General features: G+C 42.6%; 1 protein-coding gene across 1 annotated transcript; it reads left to right on the top strand.

Moving 5' to 3' along the window:
• The first annotated feature begins 12,322 nt into the window (after positions 1–12,322).
• ier3 (immediate early response 3) lies at positions 12,323–16,112 on the top strand. Its single transcript, XM_090236932.1, has one exon. The coding sequence runs from the start codon at positions 14,920–14,922 to the stop codon at positions 15,532–15,534; it is 615 nt and encodes a 204-aa protein (XP_090093058.1). The 5' UTR covers positions 12,323–14,919; the 3' UTR covers positions 15,535–16,112.
• Positions 16,113–17,500: the final 1,388 nt, after the last annotated feature.

The raw sequence follows: 17,500 nt of genomic DNA, 5'->3' as shown, positions 1-17,500 counted from the left end.
CCAGTACCAACCAGTACCAGCCAGTACCAACCATTATCAACCAGTACCAACCATTATCAACCAGTACCAACCAGTACCAACCAGTACCAACCATTATCAACCAGTACCAACCAGTACCAAACAGTACCAACCAGTACCAACCATTACCAACCAGTACCAAACAGTACCAACCAGTACCAACCAGTACCAACCATTATCAACCAGTACCAACCAGTACCAACCATTATCAACCATTACCAACCAGTACCAACCAGTACCAACCATTATCAACCAGTACCAACCAGTACCAACCAGTACCAACCATTATCAACCATTATCAACCAGACCATATATGGCCTTATACAGTATATCAAAGAACCATAAGGCCATATACTGTATGGCCTTATATATCAAAGAACATATATCAAATCAAATCAAATTTTATTTGTCACATACACATGGTTAGCAGATGTTAATGCGAGTGTAGCGAAATGCTTGTAAAAACATATATCTAAAACCCATATATAAACGTGACATAAAACTTTTATTTATATGGTCATATATCTCGATAAAATATATACATCTCACAACCCCATTCAAAAAATGTCAGAATGTATTCCAGAATATTTTTTTTTTTACATTTCATATATTTTAAAACAATACATAAATCTCACATGTAGTGGTACGTTATTTTGTAATTGCATTTAGTGTTTGGCGACCTTATGTCTACTTTGTTGTTTCTTGTGTCTACTGTAGATGATTCTTGCCATTTTATTTTGAGATTAGATTGAAATGGAGTAGACCAGAGGTTCCCTAACTTGTTATAGTTCTCTATCTCTTCAAACATTCAACCTCCAGCTGCATACCTCTTCTAACACCAGGGTCAGTATACTCTCAAATGTTGTTTTTTGCCATCACTGAAAGCCTGCCACACAAACACTATACGATACATTTATTAAACATAAGAATGAGTGTGAGTTGTCACAACACGGCTCGTGGGAGGTGACAAAGAGCTCTTATAGGACCAAATAATAATAATAATAATAATAAATCATTTTGCTCTTTATTTAACCATCTTATATACAAAACCTTATTTGTTAATGCTTGAAAGGATGCACATATTTCTGCAATGTTGGGTTGTATTGGAGAGAGTCTCAGTCCTAAAACATTTTCCACACACAGTCTGTGCCTGTCTTTAGTTTTCATGCACGTGAGGGCAGAGAATCCACTCTCACATACAGTTGAAGTTGGAAGTTTACATGCACCTTAGCCAAATACATTTCAACTCAGTTTTTCACAATTCCTGACATTTAATCGGAGTAAAAATTCCCTGTCTTAGGTCAGTTAGGATCACCACTTTATTTTAAGAATGTGAATTGTCAGAATAATAGGACAGAAAATGATTTATTTCAGCTTTTATTTCTTTCATCACATTCCTAGTGGGTCAGAAGTTTACATACACTCAATTGGTACTTGGTAGCATTGCCTTTAAATTGTTTAACTTGGGTCAAATGTTTAGGGTAGCCTTCCACAAGCTTCACACAATAAGTTGGGTGGATTTTGGCCCATTCCTCCTGACAGAGCTGGTGTAACTGAGTCAGGTTTGTAGGCCTCCTTGCTCACACAAGCTTTTTCAGTTCTGCCCACAGATTTTCTATAGGATTGAGGTCAGGGCTTTGTGATGGCCACTCCAACACCTTGACTTTGTTGTCCTTAAGCCATTTTGCCACAACTTTGGAAGTATGCTTGGTGTCATTGTCCAATTGGAAGACCCATTTGCGACCAAGCTTTAACTTTCTGACTGATGTCTTAAGATGTTGCTTCAATATATCCACATAATTTTCCTACCTCATGATGCCATCTATTTTGTGAAGTGTACCAGTCCCTCCTGCAGCAAAGCACCCCCACAACATGATGCTGCCACCCCGGTGCTTCACGGTTGGGATGGTGTTCTTCGGCCTGCAAGCCTCCCCCTTTTTCCTCTAAACATAACGATGGTCATTATGGCCAAACAGTTCAAATCAAATCAAATCAAATGTATTTATATAGCCCTTCGTACATCAGCTGATATCTCAAAGTGCTGTACAGAAACCCAGCCTAAAACCCCAAACAGCAAGCAATGCAGGTGTAGAAGCACGGTTATTTTGTAATTGCATTTAGTGTTTGGCGACCTTATGTCTACTTTGTTGTTTCTTGTGTCTACTGTAGATGATTCTTGCCATCTATTTTTGTGTCATCAGACGAGAGGATATTTCTCCAAAAAGTACAATCATTGTCCTCATGTGCAGTTCCAAACTGTAGTCTGGCTTTTTTAAATGGCGGTTTTGGACAGTGGCTTCTTCCTTTCTGAGCGGCCTTTCAGGTTATGTCGACATAGGACTCGATTTACTGTGGATATAGATACTTTTGTACCTGTTTCCTCCATCATCTTCACAAGGTATTTTGCTGTTGTTCTGGGATTGATTTGCAATTTTCACACCAAAGCACCATCTCTTCCTGAGCGGCATGATGGCTGCGTGGTCCCATGGTGTTTAAACTTGCGTACTATTGTTTATACAGATGAAGTTGGTACCTTCAGGCGTTTGGAAATTGCTCCCAAGGATGAACCAAACTTGTGGAGGTCTACAATTTTTTTTCTGAGGTTTTGGCTGATTTCTTTTGATTTCCCCATGATGTCAAGCAAAGGCACTGAGTTTGAAGTTAGGCCTTGAAATACATCCACAGGTACACCTCCAATTGACAATTGACTAAAATTATGTCAATTAGCCTATCAGAAGCTTCTAAAGCCATGACATAATTTTTAATTCCAAGCTGTTTAAAGGCAAGGTCAACTTAGTGTATGTAAACTTCTGACCCACTGGAATTGTGATACAGTGAAATTAAGTGAAATTATATGTGAAATTATCTGTCTGTAAACAATTGTTGGAAAAATTACTTGTAGGTGTCCTAACCGACTTGCCAAAACTATAGTCTGTTAACAAGAAATTTGTGGAGTGGTTGAAAAACTAGTTTTAATGACTCCTACCTAAGTGTATGTAAACTTCTGAGTTCAACTGTACATTTATTTTGATAAATGAAGGCCTGATTCATGCAGTCTCCTCTAAACAGTTGATGTTGAGATGTGTCTGTTACTTGAACTCTGTGAAGCATTTATTTGGGCTGCAATTTCTGAGGCTTGTAACTCTATCCTCTGCAACAGAGGTAACTTGGTGTCTTCATATCCTGTTTCGGTCCTCATGAGAGCCAGCTTCATCATAGCGCTTGGTGGTTTTTGCAATTGCACTTGAAGAAACTTTCAAAGTTCTTGACATTTTCCGTATTGACTGACCTTCATGTCTTAAAGTAATGATGGATTGTCGTTTCTCTTTGCTTATTTGAGCTGTTCTTGCCATAATATGGACTTGGTCTTTTACCAAATAGGGCTATCCTCTGTAAACCACCCCTACCTTGTCACAACACAACTGATTGGCTCAAACACATTAAGAAGGAAAGAAATTCCACTATATAACAAGGCACACCTGTTAATTGAAATACATTCCAGGTGACTGACTACCTCATGAAGCTGGTTGAGAGAATACCAAGAGAGTGCAAAGCTGTCATCGAGGAAAAGGGTGGCTACTTTGAAGAAATATCATTAGATTTGTTTCACATTTTTTTGGTTACTACATGATTCCATATGTGTTATTTCATAGTTTTGATGTCTTCACTATTATTCTACAATGTAGAAAATAGTGTGTCCAAACTTTGGACTGGTACTGTATACGTGACATATATGTACCTATAAATCACATCATTAATACACATATATTACTTTTCAGTATGGGACCAACCAGTACCAACCAGTATTAATCAGTACCCTACATACCTTTGCGCAACAACCTGAGAACTACCTGAGCTCATACAGTATGACTCTTTCAACACGCCCTGCAAAACGAGCCAGGATCACCCACCCACCCACCCACGCACACTGTACACTAATCACACTGCAAATAAAAGTGGCATCGATGAGGTCATTGTGTTTACACATAATATATACACTAAGACACTAGGTCACCTTTACAAGCGTGACACAATCTTTCAACTCTCATTTCCTAATATGTCAACCTTCCTGTCAGACAGAGTGTCACACACTCCACCCTCAGTGACTCTGACATCGGGTCTGTGACATTGCCTGCAAGTGCTCCTCTCTCACTTGTCATTGCACTGTAATCCTCTCAACAGGTGTCCTCTTCTAAATAGGGTTGCAAAAATACTTTTCCCCCAGAAATCCTTATTGGAGGATTCTGGATTTCTTGCTGATTCCGCCTTGATTCCAGTAATCTTGGGAATTAGGTGAAAGTTACAGGAGTTTTTCAACCCTAGTTCTAAATGATATATCATAATGATCTGGTTCACAGCTTCAATACGGGCTAGGGTTAACATTACCCTCATCATTAACATCTCAGTCATCTACTTCATGGCTCAGTACATTGTTTGTGTATTTACTCCATGGCAACGGTGTACCTTCGCCTGTAGAATTGGGATGACTGCAGGACAAGTAATGATTGCGTATCAGTGCGGCTCGAATCAATCAAATTGGTGACAAAAGACACTGAAGTGAGACACTGCATTCCCAGGTAATAATGGCATTTTAGGAGGAAAAGACTGAGACGGAAGCTATATACTGTACGCCTGCGATTAAGGCCAACATGTCTTTATTTCTAGGTATGCAAGTACGTAGGTATAAAAACGAGTACCTTTGTGCACTTGACTATGGTAAACAACAGCTAAACGTCACGCCTGTCAGTCAAACGTTGAGCAGTGACGTCCTCTTTATTGCTGCTTGAAGGACAAAGTTGATAATCCTAGCCTTGAGAAAACATCTCTTTCTTGCGCTAGGTCCTTATGAAAACAATTTGTTGAAATAACTTAAATAACTACGATGGCTAAATATAGATGGGGTTATTTAAAGTTATTGGAGCTATGCCAGCTTATTATGATGACTAAGCACCCTGAATACCATTCCAACAGTTTGGGTCCTGATAGGACAGACACCCTGCATACCATTCCAACAGTTTGGGTCCTGATAGGACAGACACCCTGCATACCATTCCAACAGTTTGGGTCCTGATAGGACAGACACCCTGTATCCTGGACACTGATAGGACAGTCACCCTGTATCCTGGACACTGATAGGACAGACACCCTGTATCCTGGACACTGATAGGACAGACACCTTGTACTTGTATCCTGATCACTGATAGGACAGACACCTTGTATCCTGATCACTGATAGGACAGACACCTTGTATCCTGATCACTGATAGGACAGACACCTTGTATCCTGATCACTGATAGGACAGACACCTTGTATCCTGATCACTGATAGGACAGACACCTTGTATCCTGATCCCTGATAGGACAGACACCTTGTATCCTGATCACTGATAGGACAGACACCTTGTATCCTGATCACTGATAGGACAGACACCTTGTATCCTGATCACTGATAGGACAGACACCTTGTATCCTGATCACTGATAGGACAGACACCTTGTATCCTGATCACTGATAGGACAGACACCTTGTATCCTGATAGGACACACACCTTGTATCCTGATCACTGATAGGACAGACACCTTTTATCCTGATCACTGATAGGACAGACACCCTGTATCCTGATCCCTGATAGGACAGACACCTTGTATCCTGATCACTGATAGGACAGACACCTTGTATCCTGATCACTGATAGGACAGACACCTTGTATCCTGATCACTGATAGGACAGACACCTTGTATCCTGATCACTGATAGGACAGACACCTTGTATCCTGATCACTGATAGGACAGACACCCTGTATCCTGATCCCTGATAGGACAGACACCTTGTATCCTGATCACTGATAGGACAGACACCTTGTATCCTGATCACTGATAGGACAGACACCTTGTATCCTGGACTCTGCAGCTTAAAGGACACCGTGTTGGCTTCATACTGAATGACCCCAGGACGGACTGGGACCACCAGGGATGGACTGGGACTAGCAGGTGATGGACTTGGACCACCAGGTGACAGACTGGGAGCACCAGGGACGGACTGGGACCACCAGGTGACGGACTGGGACTAGCAGGCGACGGACTGGGACCACCAGGTGATGGACTGGGACCACCAGGTGACGGACTGGGAGCACCAGGGACGGACTGGGACCACCAGGTGACGGACTGGGAGCACCAGGGACGAACTGGGACCACCAGGTGACGGACTGGGACCACCAGGTGATGGACTTGGACCACCAGGGACGGACTGGGACCACAACTACTGGATCAACACTACCCTCCATGAACTACTGGATCAGCACTACCCTCCATGAACTACTGGATCAACACTACCCTCCATGAACTACTGGATCAACACTACCCTCCATGAACTACTGGATCAACACTACCCTCCATGAAATACTGGATCAACACTACCCTCCATGAACTACTGGATCAACACTACCCTCCATGAACTATTGGATCAACACTACCCTCCATGAACTACTGGATCAACACTACCCTCCATGAAATACTAGATCAACAACTACTGGATCAACACTACCCTCCATGAAATACTAGATCAACAACTACTGGATCAACACTACCCTCCATGAACTATTGGATCAACACTACCCTCCATGAACTACTGGATCAACACTACCCTCCATTAATTATTGGATCAACACTACCCTCCATGAACTACTGGATCAACACTACCCTCCATGAACTACTGGATCAACACTACCCTCCATGAACTACTGGATCAACACTACCCTCCATGAACTACTGGATCAACAATACCCTCCATGAACTACTGGATCAACACTACCCTCCATGAACTACTGGATCAACACTACCCTCCATGAACTACTGGATCAACACTACCCTCCATGAAATACTGGATCAACAATACCCTCCATGAACTACTGGATCAACACTACCCTCCATGAACTACTGGATCAACACTACCCTCCATGAACTACTGGATCAACACTACCCTCCATGAACTACTGGATCAACACTACCCTCCATGAAATACTGGATCAACAACTACTGGATCAACACTACCCTCCATGAACTACTGGATCAACACTACCCTCCATGAACTATTGGATCAACACTACCCTCCATGAACTACTGGATCAACACTACCCTCCATGAAATACTAGATCAACAACTACTGGATCAACACTACCCTCCATGAAATACTAGATCAACAACTACTGGATCAACACTACCCTCCATGAACTATTGGATCAACACTACCCTCCATGAACTACTGGATCAACACTACCCTCCATTAATTATTGGATCAACACTACCCTCCATGAACTACTGGATCAACACTACCCTCCATGAACTACTGGATCAACACTACCCTCCATGAACTACTGGATCAACACTACCCTCCATGAACTACTGGATCAACACTACCCTCCATGAACTACTGGATCAACACTACCCTCCATGAACTACTGGATCAACACTACCCTCCATGAACTACTGGATCAACACTACCCTCCATGAAATACTGGATCAACAATACCCTCCATGAACTACTGGATCAACACTACCCTCCATGAACTACTGGATCAACACTACCCTCCATGAACTACTGGATCAACACTACCCTCCATGAACTACTGGATCAACACTACCCTCCATGAAATACTGGATCAACAACTACTGGATCAACACTACCCTCCATGAACTACTGGATCAACAATACCCTCCATGAACTACTGGATCAACACTACCCTCCATGAAATACTGGATCAACAATACCTTCCATGAACTACTGGATCAACACTACCCTCCATGAAATACTGGATCAACAACTACTGGATCAACACTACACTCCATGAACTACTGGATCAACACTACCCTCCATAAACTACTGGATCAACATTACCCTCCACGAACTACTGGATCAACACTACCCTCCATGAACTACTGGATCAACAAAAACTTGAAGTTCTTCCTTCAACTCTTTATGAATTCTACCAACAGAAAGTTTGATGATCTGTTTAAGAATGCAATGTAACTTAAGCACAGTTTGGAGTTTAAGCAGGTGGAGGTGGAGGAGCTAAAGTCACCAGCCAGACCGCATTCAAAACGATGTCTGAGGATTTTGCAATTTTCCAAAAAACACTTCCTAAGGAGAATAACTCAAAAACCCATTGAGATGGAGAGGGCACATAAGAACTTTCTTCCCTGTGCCCTACCTCACTAATGCTCTTGTGGCTGAATGAAAGCAAGTGATAAGCCTTCCCAGAAGAGTGGAGGGCTGTTATAGCAGCAAAGGGGGCACCAACTCCATATTAATGCCCATGATTTTCAAAACGAGCAAGTGTCCATATACTTTTGGAAATGTAGTGTATGTCTCTGCTCCTGATGGTTCATCTCTGCTCCTCTCTGTTCCTGATGGTTCCTCTCTGTTCCTGATGGTTCCTCTCTGTTCTTCTCTGCTACTGATGGTTCCTCTCTGTTCCGGATGGTTCCTCTCTGCTCCTGATGGTTCCTCTCTGCTCCTGATGGTTCCTCTCTGTTCCTCTCTGTTCCTGATGGTTCCTCTCTGTTCCTCTCTGCTCCTGATAGTTCCTCTCTGTTCCTCTCTGGTCCTGATAGTTCCTCTCTGTTCCTCTCTGCTCCTGATAGTTCCTCTCTGCTCCTCTCTGTTCCTGATGGTTCCTCTCTGTTCCTGATGGTTCCTCTCTGTTCTTCTCTGCTCCTGATGGTTCATTTCTGCTCCTCTCTGTTCCTGATGGTTCCTCTCTGGTCCTGATGGTTCCTCTCTGTTCCTGATGGTTCCTCTCTGTTCTTCTCTGTTCCTGATGGTTCCTCTCTGTTCCTCTCTGCTCCTGATGGTTCCTCTGTTCCTGATGGTTCCTCTCTGCTCCTGATGGTTCCTCTCTGCTCCTGATGGTTCCTCTCTGTTCCTCTCTGTTCCTGATGGTTCCTCTCTGTTCCTCTCTGCTCCTGATAGTTCCTCTCTGTTCCTCTCTGGTCCCGATAGTTCCTCTCTGTTCCTCTCTGCTCCTGATAGTTCCACTCTGCTCCTCTCTGTTCCTGATGGTTCTTCTCTGTTCCTCTCTGTTCCTGATGGGTCCTCTCTGTTCCTCTCTGCTCCTGATAGTTCCTCTCTGTTCCTCTCTGGTCCTGATGGTTCCTCTCTGTTCCTCTCTGCTCCTGATAGTTCCTATCTGCTCCTGTAAATGCAGTTGAATGAGACAGGATACAAGAAGAAGTGAAGGCCAGAGAAGGCCGTGACTGTTGGATATTTTTTGAGCTGTTTGTTTAGGTTTGTCAAGTGGACTTTCTACAAGGAACATTTGTGTTTAGCTGAGATATTCTGCCTAGTGCTGCCCCCTGGTCATAGTGAGTTTTACTGCAGTGGGGACACTGAGGGGGTTCACTGCTGTAGTGCACGTACTCCCCTGGTTGTCATGGCACTCAGCCAATCCCAGTCATTATCTCACAACAATGACCCATATCCCCCCATAACCACTGGGATTCCTGGCAGTGATTTCATTGGTGCGACTTGTCAAAGCCAATCTATTGACATTGGCCAATGCGTGTGCATTAGCGGGCCAAAGTCTCTCTGTCAGGCCATTTCAGTGTAAAAAAAAACAAACAGTCAACAATACATCAAACAGATGGTTTCTGACAACGGCTTTGTAGTGGAGGCCTTGTAAAAATCCAATAACATTTAAACTATATGACAACAAGTAAACGTCTTACTTTTGTCATGACTTTATTGGTTGAGAGAACATCATGTGTACCATGGAGGGCTGTGTGGCTGGATAAGAGGACATCATGTGTACGATGGAGGGCTGTGTGGCTGGATAAGAGGACATCATATGTACCATGGAGGGCTGTGTGGCTGGATAAGAGGACATCATGTGTACCATGGAGGGCTGTGTGGCTGGATAAGAGGACAGCATGTGTACCATGGAGGGCTGTGTGGCTGGATAAGAGGACATCATATGTACCATGGAGGGCTGTGTGGCTGGATAAGAGGACATCATGTGTACCATGGAGGGCTGTGTGGCTGGATAAGAGGACAGCATGTGTACCATGGAGGGCTGTGTGGCTGGATAAGAGGACATCATATGTACCATGGAGGGCTGTGTAGCTGGATACGAGGACATCATGTGTACCATGGAGGGCTGTGTGGCTGGATAAGAGAACATCATGTGTACCATGGAGGGCTGTGTGGCTGGATAAGAGGACATCATGTGTACGATGGAGGGCTGTGTGGCTGGATAAGAGGACATCATATGTACCATGGAGGGCTGTGTGGCTGGATAAGAGGACATCATGTGTACCATGGAGGGCTGTGTGGCTGGATAAGAGGACATCATGTGTACCATGGAGGGCTGTGTGGCTGGATAAGAGGACATCATATGTACCATGGAGGGCTGTGTAGCTGGATACGAGGACATCATGTGTACCATGGAGGGCTGTGTGGCTGGATAAGAGAACATCATGTGTACCATGGAGGGCTGTGTGGCTGGATAAGAGGACATCATGTGTACGATGGAGGGCTGTGTGGCTGGATAAGAGGACATCATATGTACCATGGAGGGCTGTGTGGCTGGATAAGAGGACATCATGTGTACCATGGAGGGCTGTGTGGCTGGATAAGAGGACATCATGTGTACCATGGAGGGCTGTGTGGCTGGATAAGAGGACATCATGTGTACCATGGAGGGCTGTGTGGCTGGATAAGAGGACATCATGTGTACCATGGAGGGCTGTGTGGCTGGATAAGAGGACATCATGTGTACGATGGAGGGCTGGACACCACGTCAGAATATTGAAGTTGAGTTTCCATATTTAGCAAAGTACAGTAGGATGGCCAGTCAGTGATGAGTCTATCTAAAGTCAACATTATCACGCCTGAGCCTTGGTTTCCAACCATTGGGCAGACAGACATGGTTCACAACCATGTGTATATGCCGTCATGTGTGTGTGATGTGTGTTATTTTAAAATGCTGACGCATGCCTTGTGAACGTTTGACACGTCTCAGTGTAAATATCTCACACCTCAGCCAAGAATGCCAGCCCCCTTTGGTTTCACCCCTGGGTGGCATTCCTATTCCTGCTGTTCAATACCGAAAATGGAGTGACAGACAGACTGTGAGAAACACAACTTCCAGACACTTCCCACTTTCTCACCTCCTATCAGACGGAGCCGATGATGTCAGAGGAGGCTGAGTGAATGATTCCGCTAACTCTCACTGTACTATTGGTGGAAATGTATTGTAACTCACACTAATACCACGTTGAATAGTAGCTTCTTTATTTGAGGATGTATATTTAGTTTTCCTTTCTATTATTTATCTCAGCGGTCACTTTCTCCTCTCCATTAAAACTTAAGTCTAGTTTGACTTATGCCCTGTTCCTACAGTTAGAGTATAGCTCCGGAGGTGAAGTTTCCAGGATCAGCTCCCCCCCCCCCCCCCCCCCCCCCTGGGCTCAGGGCAACCTGGGCTCAGGAGTAGACGTAACATGGCAAACTAAAATACGGGTCACTCAAATTAGTATGATATGCTACGTTTGGTTTTTTTATGTATTCATTTGTGGCTATCGATAATCCATTTCTTAAGGCATGTTACGAATTGCAATTCGTACGATAAGTTACGTATTTGCTATACATATGAAATGTTAGGAATTCCAATTTGCTGTGATTAACCATACCAACCGTAACATATCATAATCATTTGAGTGTCCCGGATTTTTGAGTTTGAGTTTTAGTCTATTTTATTTTTTACAGAGACAGTGCACATTAATCAACGTTTCAGTAAAAGTGCCGGTTTTAGCCAGCCGGCTAATTTTCAACCGCAGTCCCTGGGCAGGTTATGAAAAACAATTACAATACAGACAGTCAATGAGAAGTGAGCACACGCAGAGCAACAGGACAAGCAAGACATAGCATACAGACAGAGCAACATAGGACAGGCAAGACATAGCATACAGACAGAGCAACATAGAACAAGCAAGACATAGCATACAGACAGAGCAACATAGAACAAGCAAGACATAGCATACAGACAGAGCAACATAGGACAAGCAAGACATAGCATACAGACAGAGCAACATAGAACAAGCAAGACATAGCATACAGACAGAGCAACATAGAACAAGCAAGACATAGCATACAGACAGAGCAACATAGAACAAGCAAGACGTAGCATACAGACAGAGCAACATAGAACAAAAAGCAACAAGACAAAATTCATAAAAGCAACAAAGTGTTTCCACACCTCACAAGCTACAGACAACAGACAAAATGGAAAGCGGCAACACACAGCTAGGGATTATGTTCACAAATATGATTGACCTTTAGCCATGTCTTCAAGCATTTTGTGAAAGTGTGATATGTGGTGCAGTTATGTGTGTCTGGTGGCAGTGTATCCCAGACATGGGAAGATCTCACAGAGAATGCAGATTTACTAAAGGTGCTTTTCCTTAAGGAAACTATACAGTCACCTCTCATGGCAGACCTTGTGGATCTGCTGCCATATGTTTGTGTTTTCTGTTGAGTGGAGGGGGAGCCAGGCCATTTAGGATCTTGAATACAAGACGTGTATCGGTGAATTGCGCAAGATTTTCCCAATTTAGGAGCTCATGCTTTCTGAGGATGTAACAGTGATGATGGCTATTGGGCTTCATATCAAGCACTTTGAGAGCCTGTTTGTAGACAGACTGAATGGATTTTAATGTGGTACAGCTAGCTTGGGCCCAACTAGTCAAGCAATATGTTAAGTGGAGGAGTATCATAGATTTGAAGTACAGTTTTGCTACCTCTGTAGTCAAACAATTTCGTATAAATTGGAAATTGACTAGGTTGAACTTGGTTATTTGAATTACCTTTTTCACATGCTTTTTAAAAAGAGAGGTTGGAATCAAGTATGACGCCAAGGTACTTAAAATCAGATACCACCTGGAGCTTCTCCCCTGACACATAGACATACTATTTTGCTTACTATGTTACGTCTAGTCTACCGTATGAGATCAGCCTGCCATTAGTGGGGGGGAATCCAAAACTGACCCAAGATCAGCGTCTATGGGTAACTTCACCCTACCCCCTGAAATGTAATAACTTGCCCTTGTACTGAACTACTCAATCCAGCTTTGAAATTGTTATTCACTCCAAATGATCTTGAAATTGTCTGGACAGCCGAGGAGGGTCGACACTGCAGAGCACGCTGGTCTTTCAACGGGTCCTTGTCTTCTTAATTAGCTACAACGTTATTCAGCTAGAAAAACAATTAGGGATGAAAAACACGTGTCTGTATGGAAAAAAAAACGTGGTTTCTCCATGTTTGCACAGTGTACCTAACTTTAGCATACTTATTCTGATAGAGTGATTCAAGTGAAGGGTGTACTCACAGTGAAGGGTGTACTCACAGTGAAGGGTGTACTCACAGTGAAGGGTGTACTCACAGTGTAGGGTGTACTCACAGTAAAGTGTGTACTCACAGTGTAGGGTGTACTCACAGTAAAGTGTGTACTCACAGTGAAGGGTGTACTCACAGTGAAGGGTGTACTCACAGTGAAGGGTGTACTCACAGTGAAGGGTGTACTCACAGTGAAGGGTGTACTCACAGTGAAGGGTGTACTCACAGTGTAGGGTGTACTCACAGTGAAGGGTGTACTCACAGTAAAGTGTGTACTCACAGTGAAGGGTGTACTCACAGTGTAGGGTGTACTCACAGTGAAGTGTGTACTCACAGTGAAGGGTGTACTCACAGTGAAGGGTGTACTCACAGTGAAGGGTGTACTCACAGTGAAGGGTGTACTCACAGTGAAGGTTGTACTCACAGTGTAGGGTGTACTCACAGTGAAGGGTGTACTCACAGTGTAGGGTGTACTCACAGTAAAGTGTGCACTCACAGTGAAGGGTGTACTCACAGTGTAGGGTGTACTCACAGTGAAGTGTGTACTCACAGTGAAGGGTGTACTCACAGTGAAGGGTGTACTCACAGTGAAGGGTGTAGCTACTTACAGTCTGACATAGAAAAAAAAAACATTTTGTGAATATTTTCTAGAGCCAAAACCACTATCGTACACATTGTGTTCTGAAAGAGAGACAGGAGAACATACTAGAGCAGCGGGGCAAATTAGCGGTCTACTTCAGTTGAGTTGCCAATACTGAGTTGCACTGTGTCCAAGTCCCCATTTTCTTACCTTATTCATTAAAGCACATTTCATTCACTATTCTATATAGAACCTTAAAGGGGATGCCATATATGAAGCAAGACTCAAAGCCATTTTGGTTTCATCCAGAACCTTTTTGTTGTTTTAGCTGATTCTATGAATTAGTGTGTGTAGGATGTAAACACATCATGCCTAAATTCTCCATTATTAAACAAAGTTGTGTGTGGTCTTAATGACATATTTTACAGGTCATTCGATAGCAATTGTATTATTATTAATGTTATTATTGTTGTTGTTGTTGCTATTAGTCTGTTATTGTCGTTATTATTGTCGCCTATTATATTGCTCTCACCGTGGTTACTATCCATCGCTGTCCATTTGCTTGATCAAATATAGATACATTTAAAAACCTTTATCAACACAAATTATGGGACCTAAAAAAAACAAACATCTACATGTAGCTATTGATATTATTTGCTGACTTGAAATAATTACGCATGGCATGTTTTTGGATAAAACAACACGAACTATAGGTATATACAATATTAAAATACAGAAAACGATTTAAATTGTACTTTTCTCCTTGAGCAATGTGAGAGCGTTGGCTCACACTTTGGGTGTGGCTTCTATCCGTATGGGCGTATCTAAAAAGTAGTTAAAACTAGAATAGGCTATATAAACCTGTGCGCCACGGGTAGAAAAATCATTCAACGAACGACAACTACACGAGAAAGAGAACTCGAGAAACAAGAAAGATGTATACACGATCAAATAGTTTGGTATTGTCAATTCCGACAAATAATTATCAAGGACAGTTCGCTTACAGGGCGATGCCGCGGAGCAAAGAGCCAGAAATCTTCACATTTGAGCGAATCCCAGCTCAAGAGCCACAACGCTACACAGCAGTGCGCCAGCGAAGGAAGAACACCCGGGTACAGTACCCAGCCAATGTCCGAAAATACCTTCCACCTGCCGAGAAGAGCGCTGCCAAGCGCTGGCTCGTTGCTCTGTGCCTGGTACTATTCCTGCAGATCTACACCGAGGACGCTTGCATCGAGACACCGATCAGCGCCGAGAGCCTTCCCGTCGAGGCACACGAGGAGGCGTATTACAAGGTACTACCATTCCAGTCAGCAGAGGAACAGGCGCGTCAACTCACAGACGGTGTCTCCACCGAGCTCTCAGCTGTCAATCATCAAGATCAACTTGTTGGTGAGCAGAGTGACAACATCTGGAGCAAGCTGGTCAATACGACGTGTCCCTGCTGGGATGGCGAGATGAATCGCATGCACAGGCAGAGCACAAGGAACGGCTACGTCGTAGCCTTCCTCTACCCGGCAGTTTATCACAGACTGGGATCCGAGAATTAAAAGAACTGAACTGTTTTTTTCCCCCAGCTAATGACTTGACATTAAGACGGAGCCTGGTTCAATGGCTTTTGGTTTCGAGAAAGGTGTCGAGCTGCCTCGGACCTGGGCGCTGACATGCCCGGAGATGATTCACTAGGACGCTCGCTGAAGCCTCACCAGAGTAGCCTACATTAGCTGCTGTATTTGGAGAGTGAAGCGAACAAAAGAACATGTCACTAATGGGACAATTTTGAAGAACTGACTGTTACAATACTGGACTCAAACTTGAATATAGAAAAACTTGAATTATATATTTTAGGTTCACATTTGTAATGATGTACTGTAGAAGTCAAACTTCACACCCTCACATGTTCGTAGCCTGCAAGGCCAAAACGTATAGGCCTACAATATTGAAGTAATATTTGTAATACAATGATTTACTTTGTGAAAGCCTAGTACTTGATATTGAGACTAATATTTTGTTAACCTATTTATTAATGAAGAATATTCTATTAAGTGAATTATTTAACTTGTTATTTATTTATAATGTGCTAATGATTTGTTATTTAAAGAAGGAAATAAAAACTTTCTGAAATGTTCATATTGTCTCTTTTCTCATTGACATTCAAAATACGACGTTTTATGACAACCAATGGCATAATTAAAACCATTATAATCAGGCTGTGGACTAATTAATTTCCACTACCAATTTTATAGATGGGCACATTTGTTTAAACATACAATAGGCCACTGTGTAGCAGTAACCCACCTATCCACAGGAAATAGTTCCATAGTTTAGGGATGGTCCTTGCTAATCAGATAACCAAATCAGTTTTTTGGAAACCGGTACCAAATTGATTATTCAAGATAGGTATTTACAGTAACATAACTATTTTGACAAATTGTTAAACAATGGTTCTTAAGCAGTGCTAAATCAGTGTCTTCCCATATTACTTTCCTCGTCTCCATGTTCTATGTGGGGAATGGTATTAGACAAGTCAGGATATTGATTAAGACATTAAACTCAGGACAGTCTTGTAAACTATATTGTATTGCTATAATATCATATACATACCACATCCAAAGTGACTTACAGTAGTGCATTCATTTTTTAATGGATGGCCCCATAAGGAATTGAACCCACGACCTTGGCATTGCAAGCACCATGCTCTACTAACAGGGCCATTAATATATTATAGTTTTACTTTCAACACACCTGCGTGTATTAAGTATGTAAACACGGATGCTAATGATATCTACTACAATTACTAATGTTACTACTGCTACTACTAATACTGTTACTACTACTACTACTGCTACTGCTACTATTACTACTGCTACTACTACTACTGCTACTACTACTACTACTGGTACTACTACTACTACTGCTACTATTACTACTGCTACTACTACTACTGTTACTACTACTGCTACTACTACTACTACTACTACTACTACTGTTACTACTACAATTACTACTGTTACTACTGCTACTACTACTACTGCTACTACTAATACTGTTACTACTACTACTACTGCTACTACTACTACTACTGTTACTACTACTACTACTGCTACTATTACTACTGCTACAACTACTACTGCTACTACTACTACTACTGCTACTACCTCTACTACTACTGCTACTACTACTGCTACTGCTACTGCTACTACTACTACTGCTACTACTACTACTACTACTGTTACTACTACTACTACTGCTACTATTACTACTGCTACAACTACTACTGCTACTACCTCTACTACTGCTGCTACTGCTACTACTACTACTGCTACTGCTACTGCTACTACTACTACTGCTACTACTACTACTACTACTGTTACTACTACTACTACTGCTACTATTACTACTGCTACAACTACTACTGCTACTACCTCTACTACTGCTGCTACTGCTACTACTACTACTGCTACTACTACTGCTACTGCTACTGCTACTACTACTACTGCTACTACTACTACTACT

This window comes from Oncorhynchus mykiss, chromosome 6 (genome assembly GCF_057628025.1).
Source record: "Oncorhynchus mykiss isolate SJ-2025 chromosome 6, ASM5762802v1, whole genome shotgun sequence".
In the NCBI taxonomy this organism is placed as follows: Eukaryota; Metazoa; Chordata; class Actinopteri; order Salmoniformes; family Salmonidae; genus Oncorhynchus; species Oncorhynchus mykiss.
This window is presented reverse-complemented; position numbering and strand designations above follow the sequence as displayed.

What these genes read in the sequence shown, in the direction of transcription:
- ier3 (XM_090236932.1), top strand. Translation starts at nt 14,920, where the DNA reads ATGTATACACGATCAAATAGTTTGGTATTGTCAATTCCGACAAATAAT.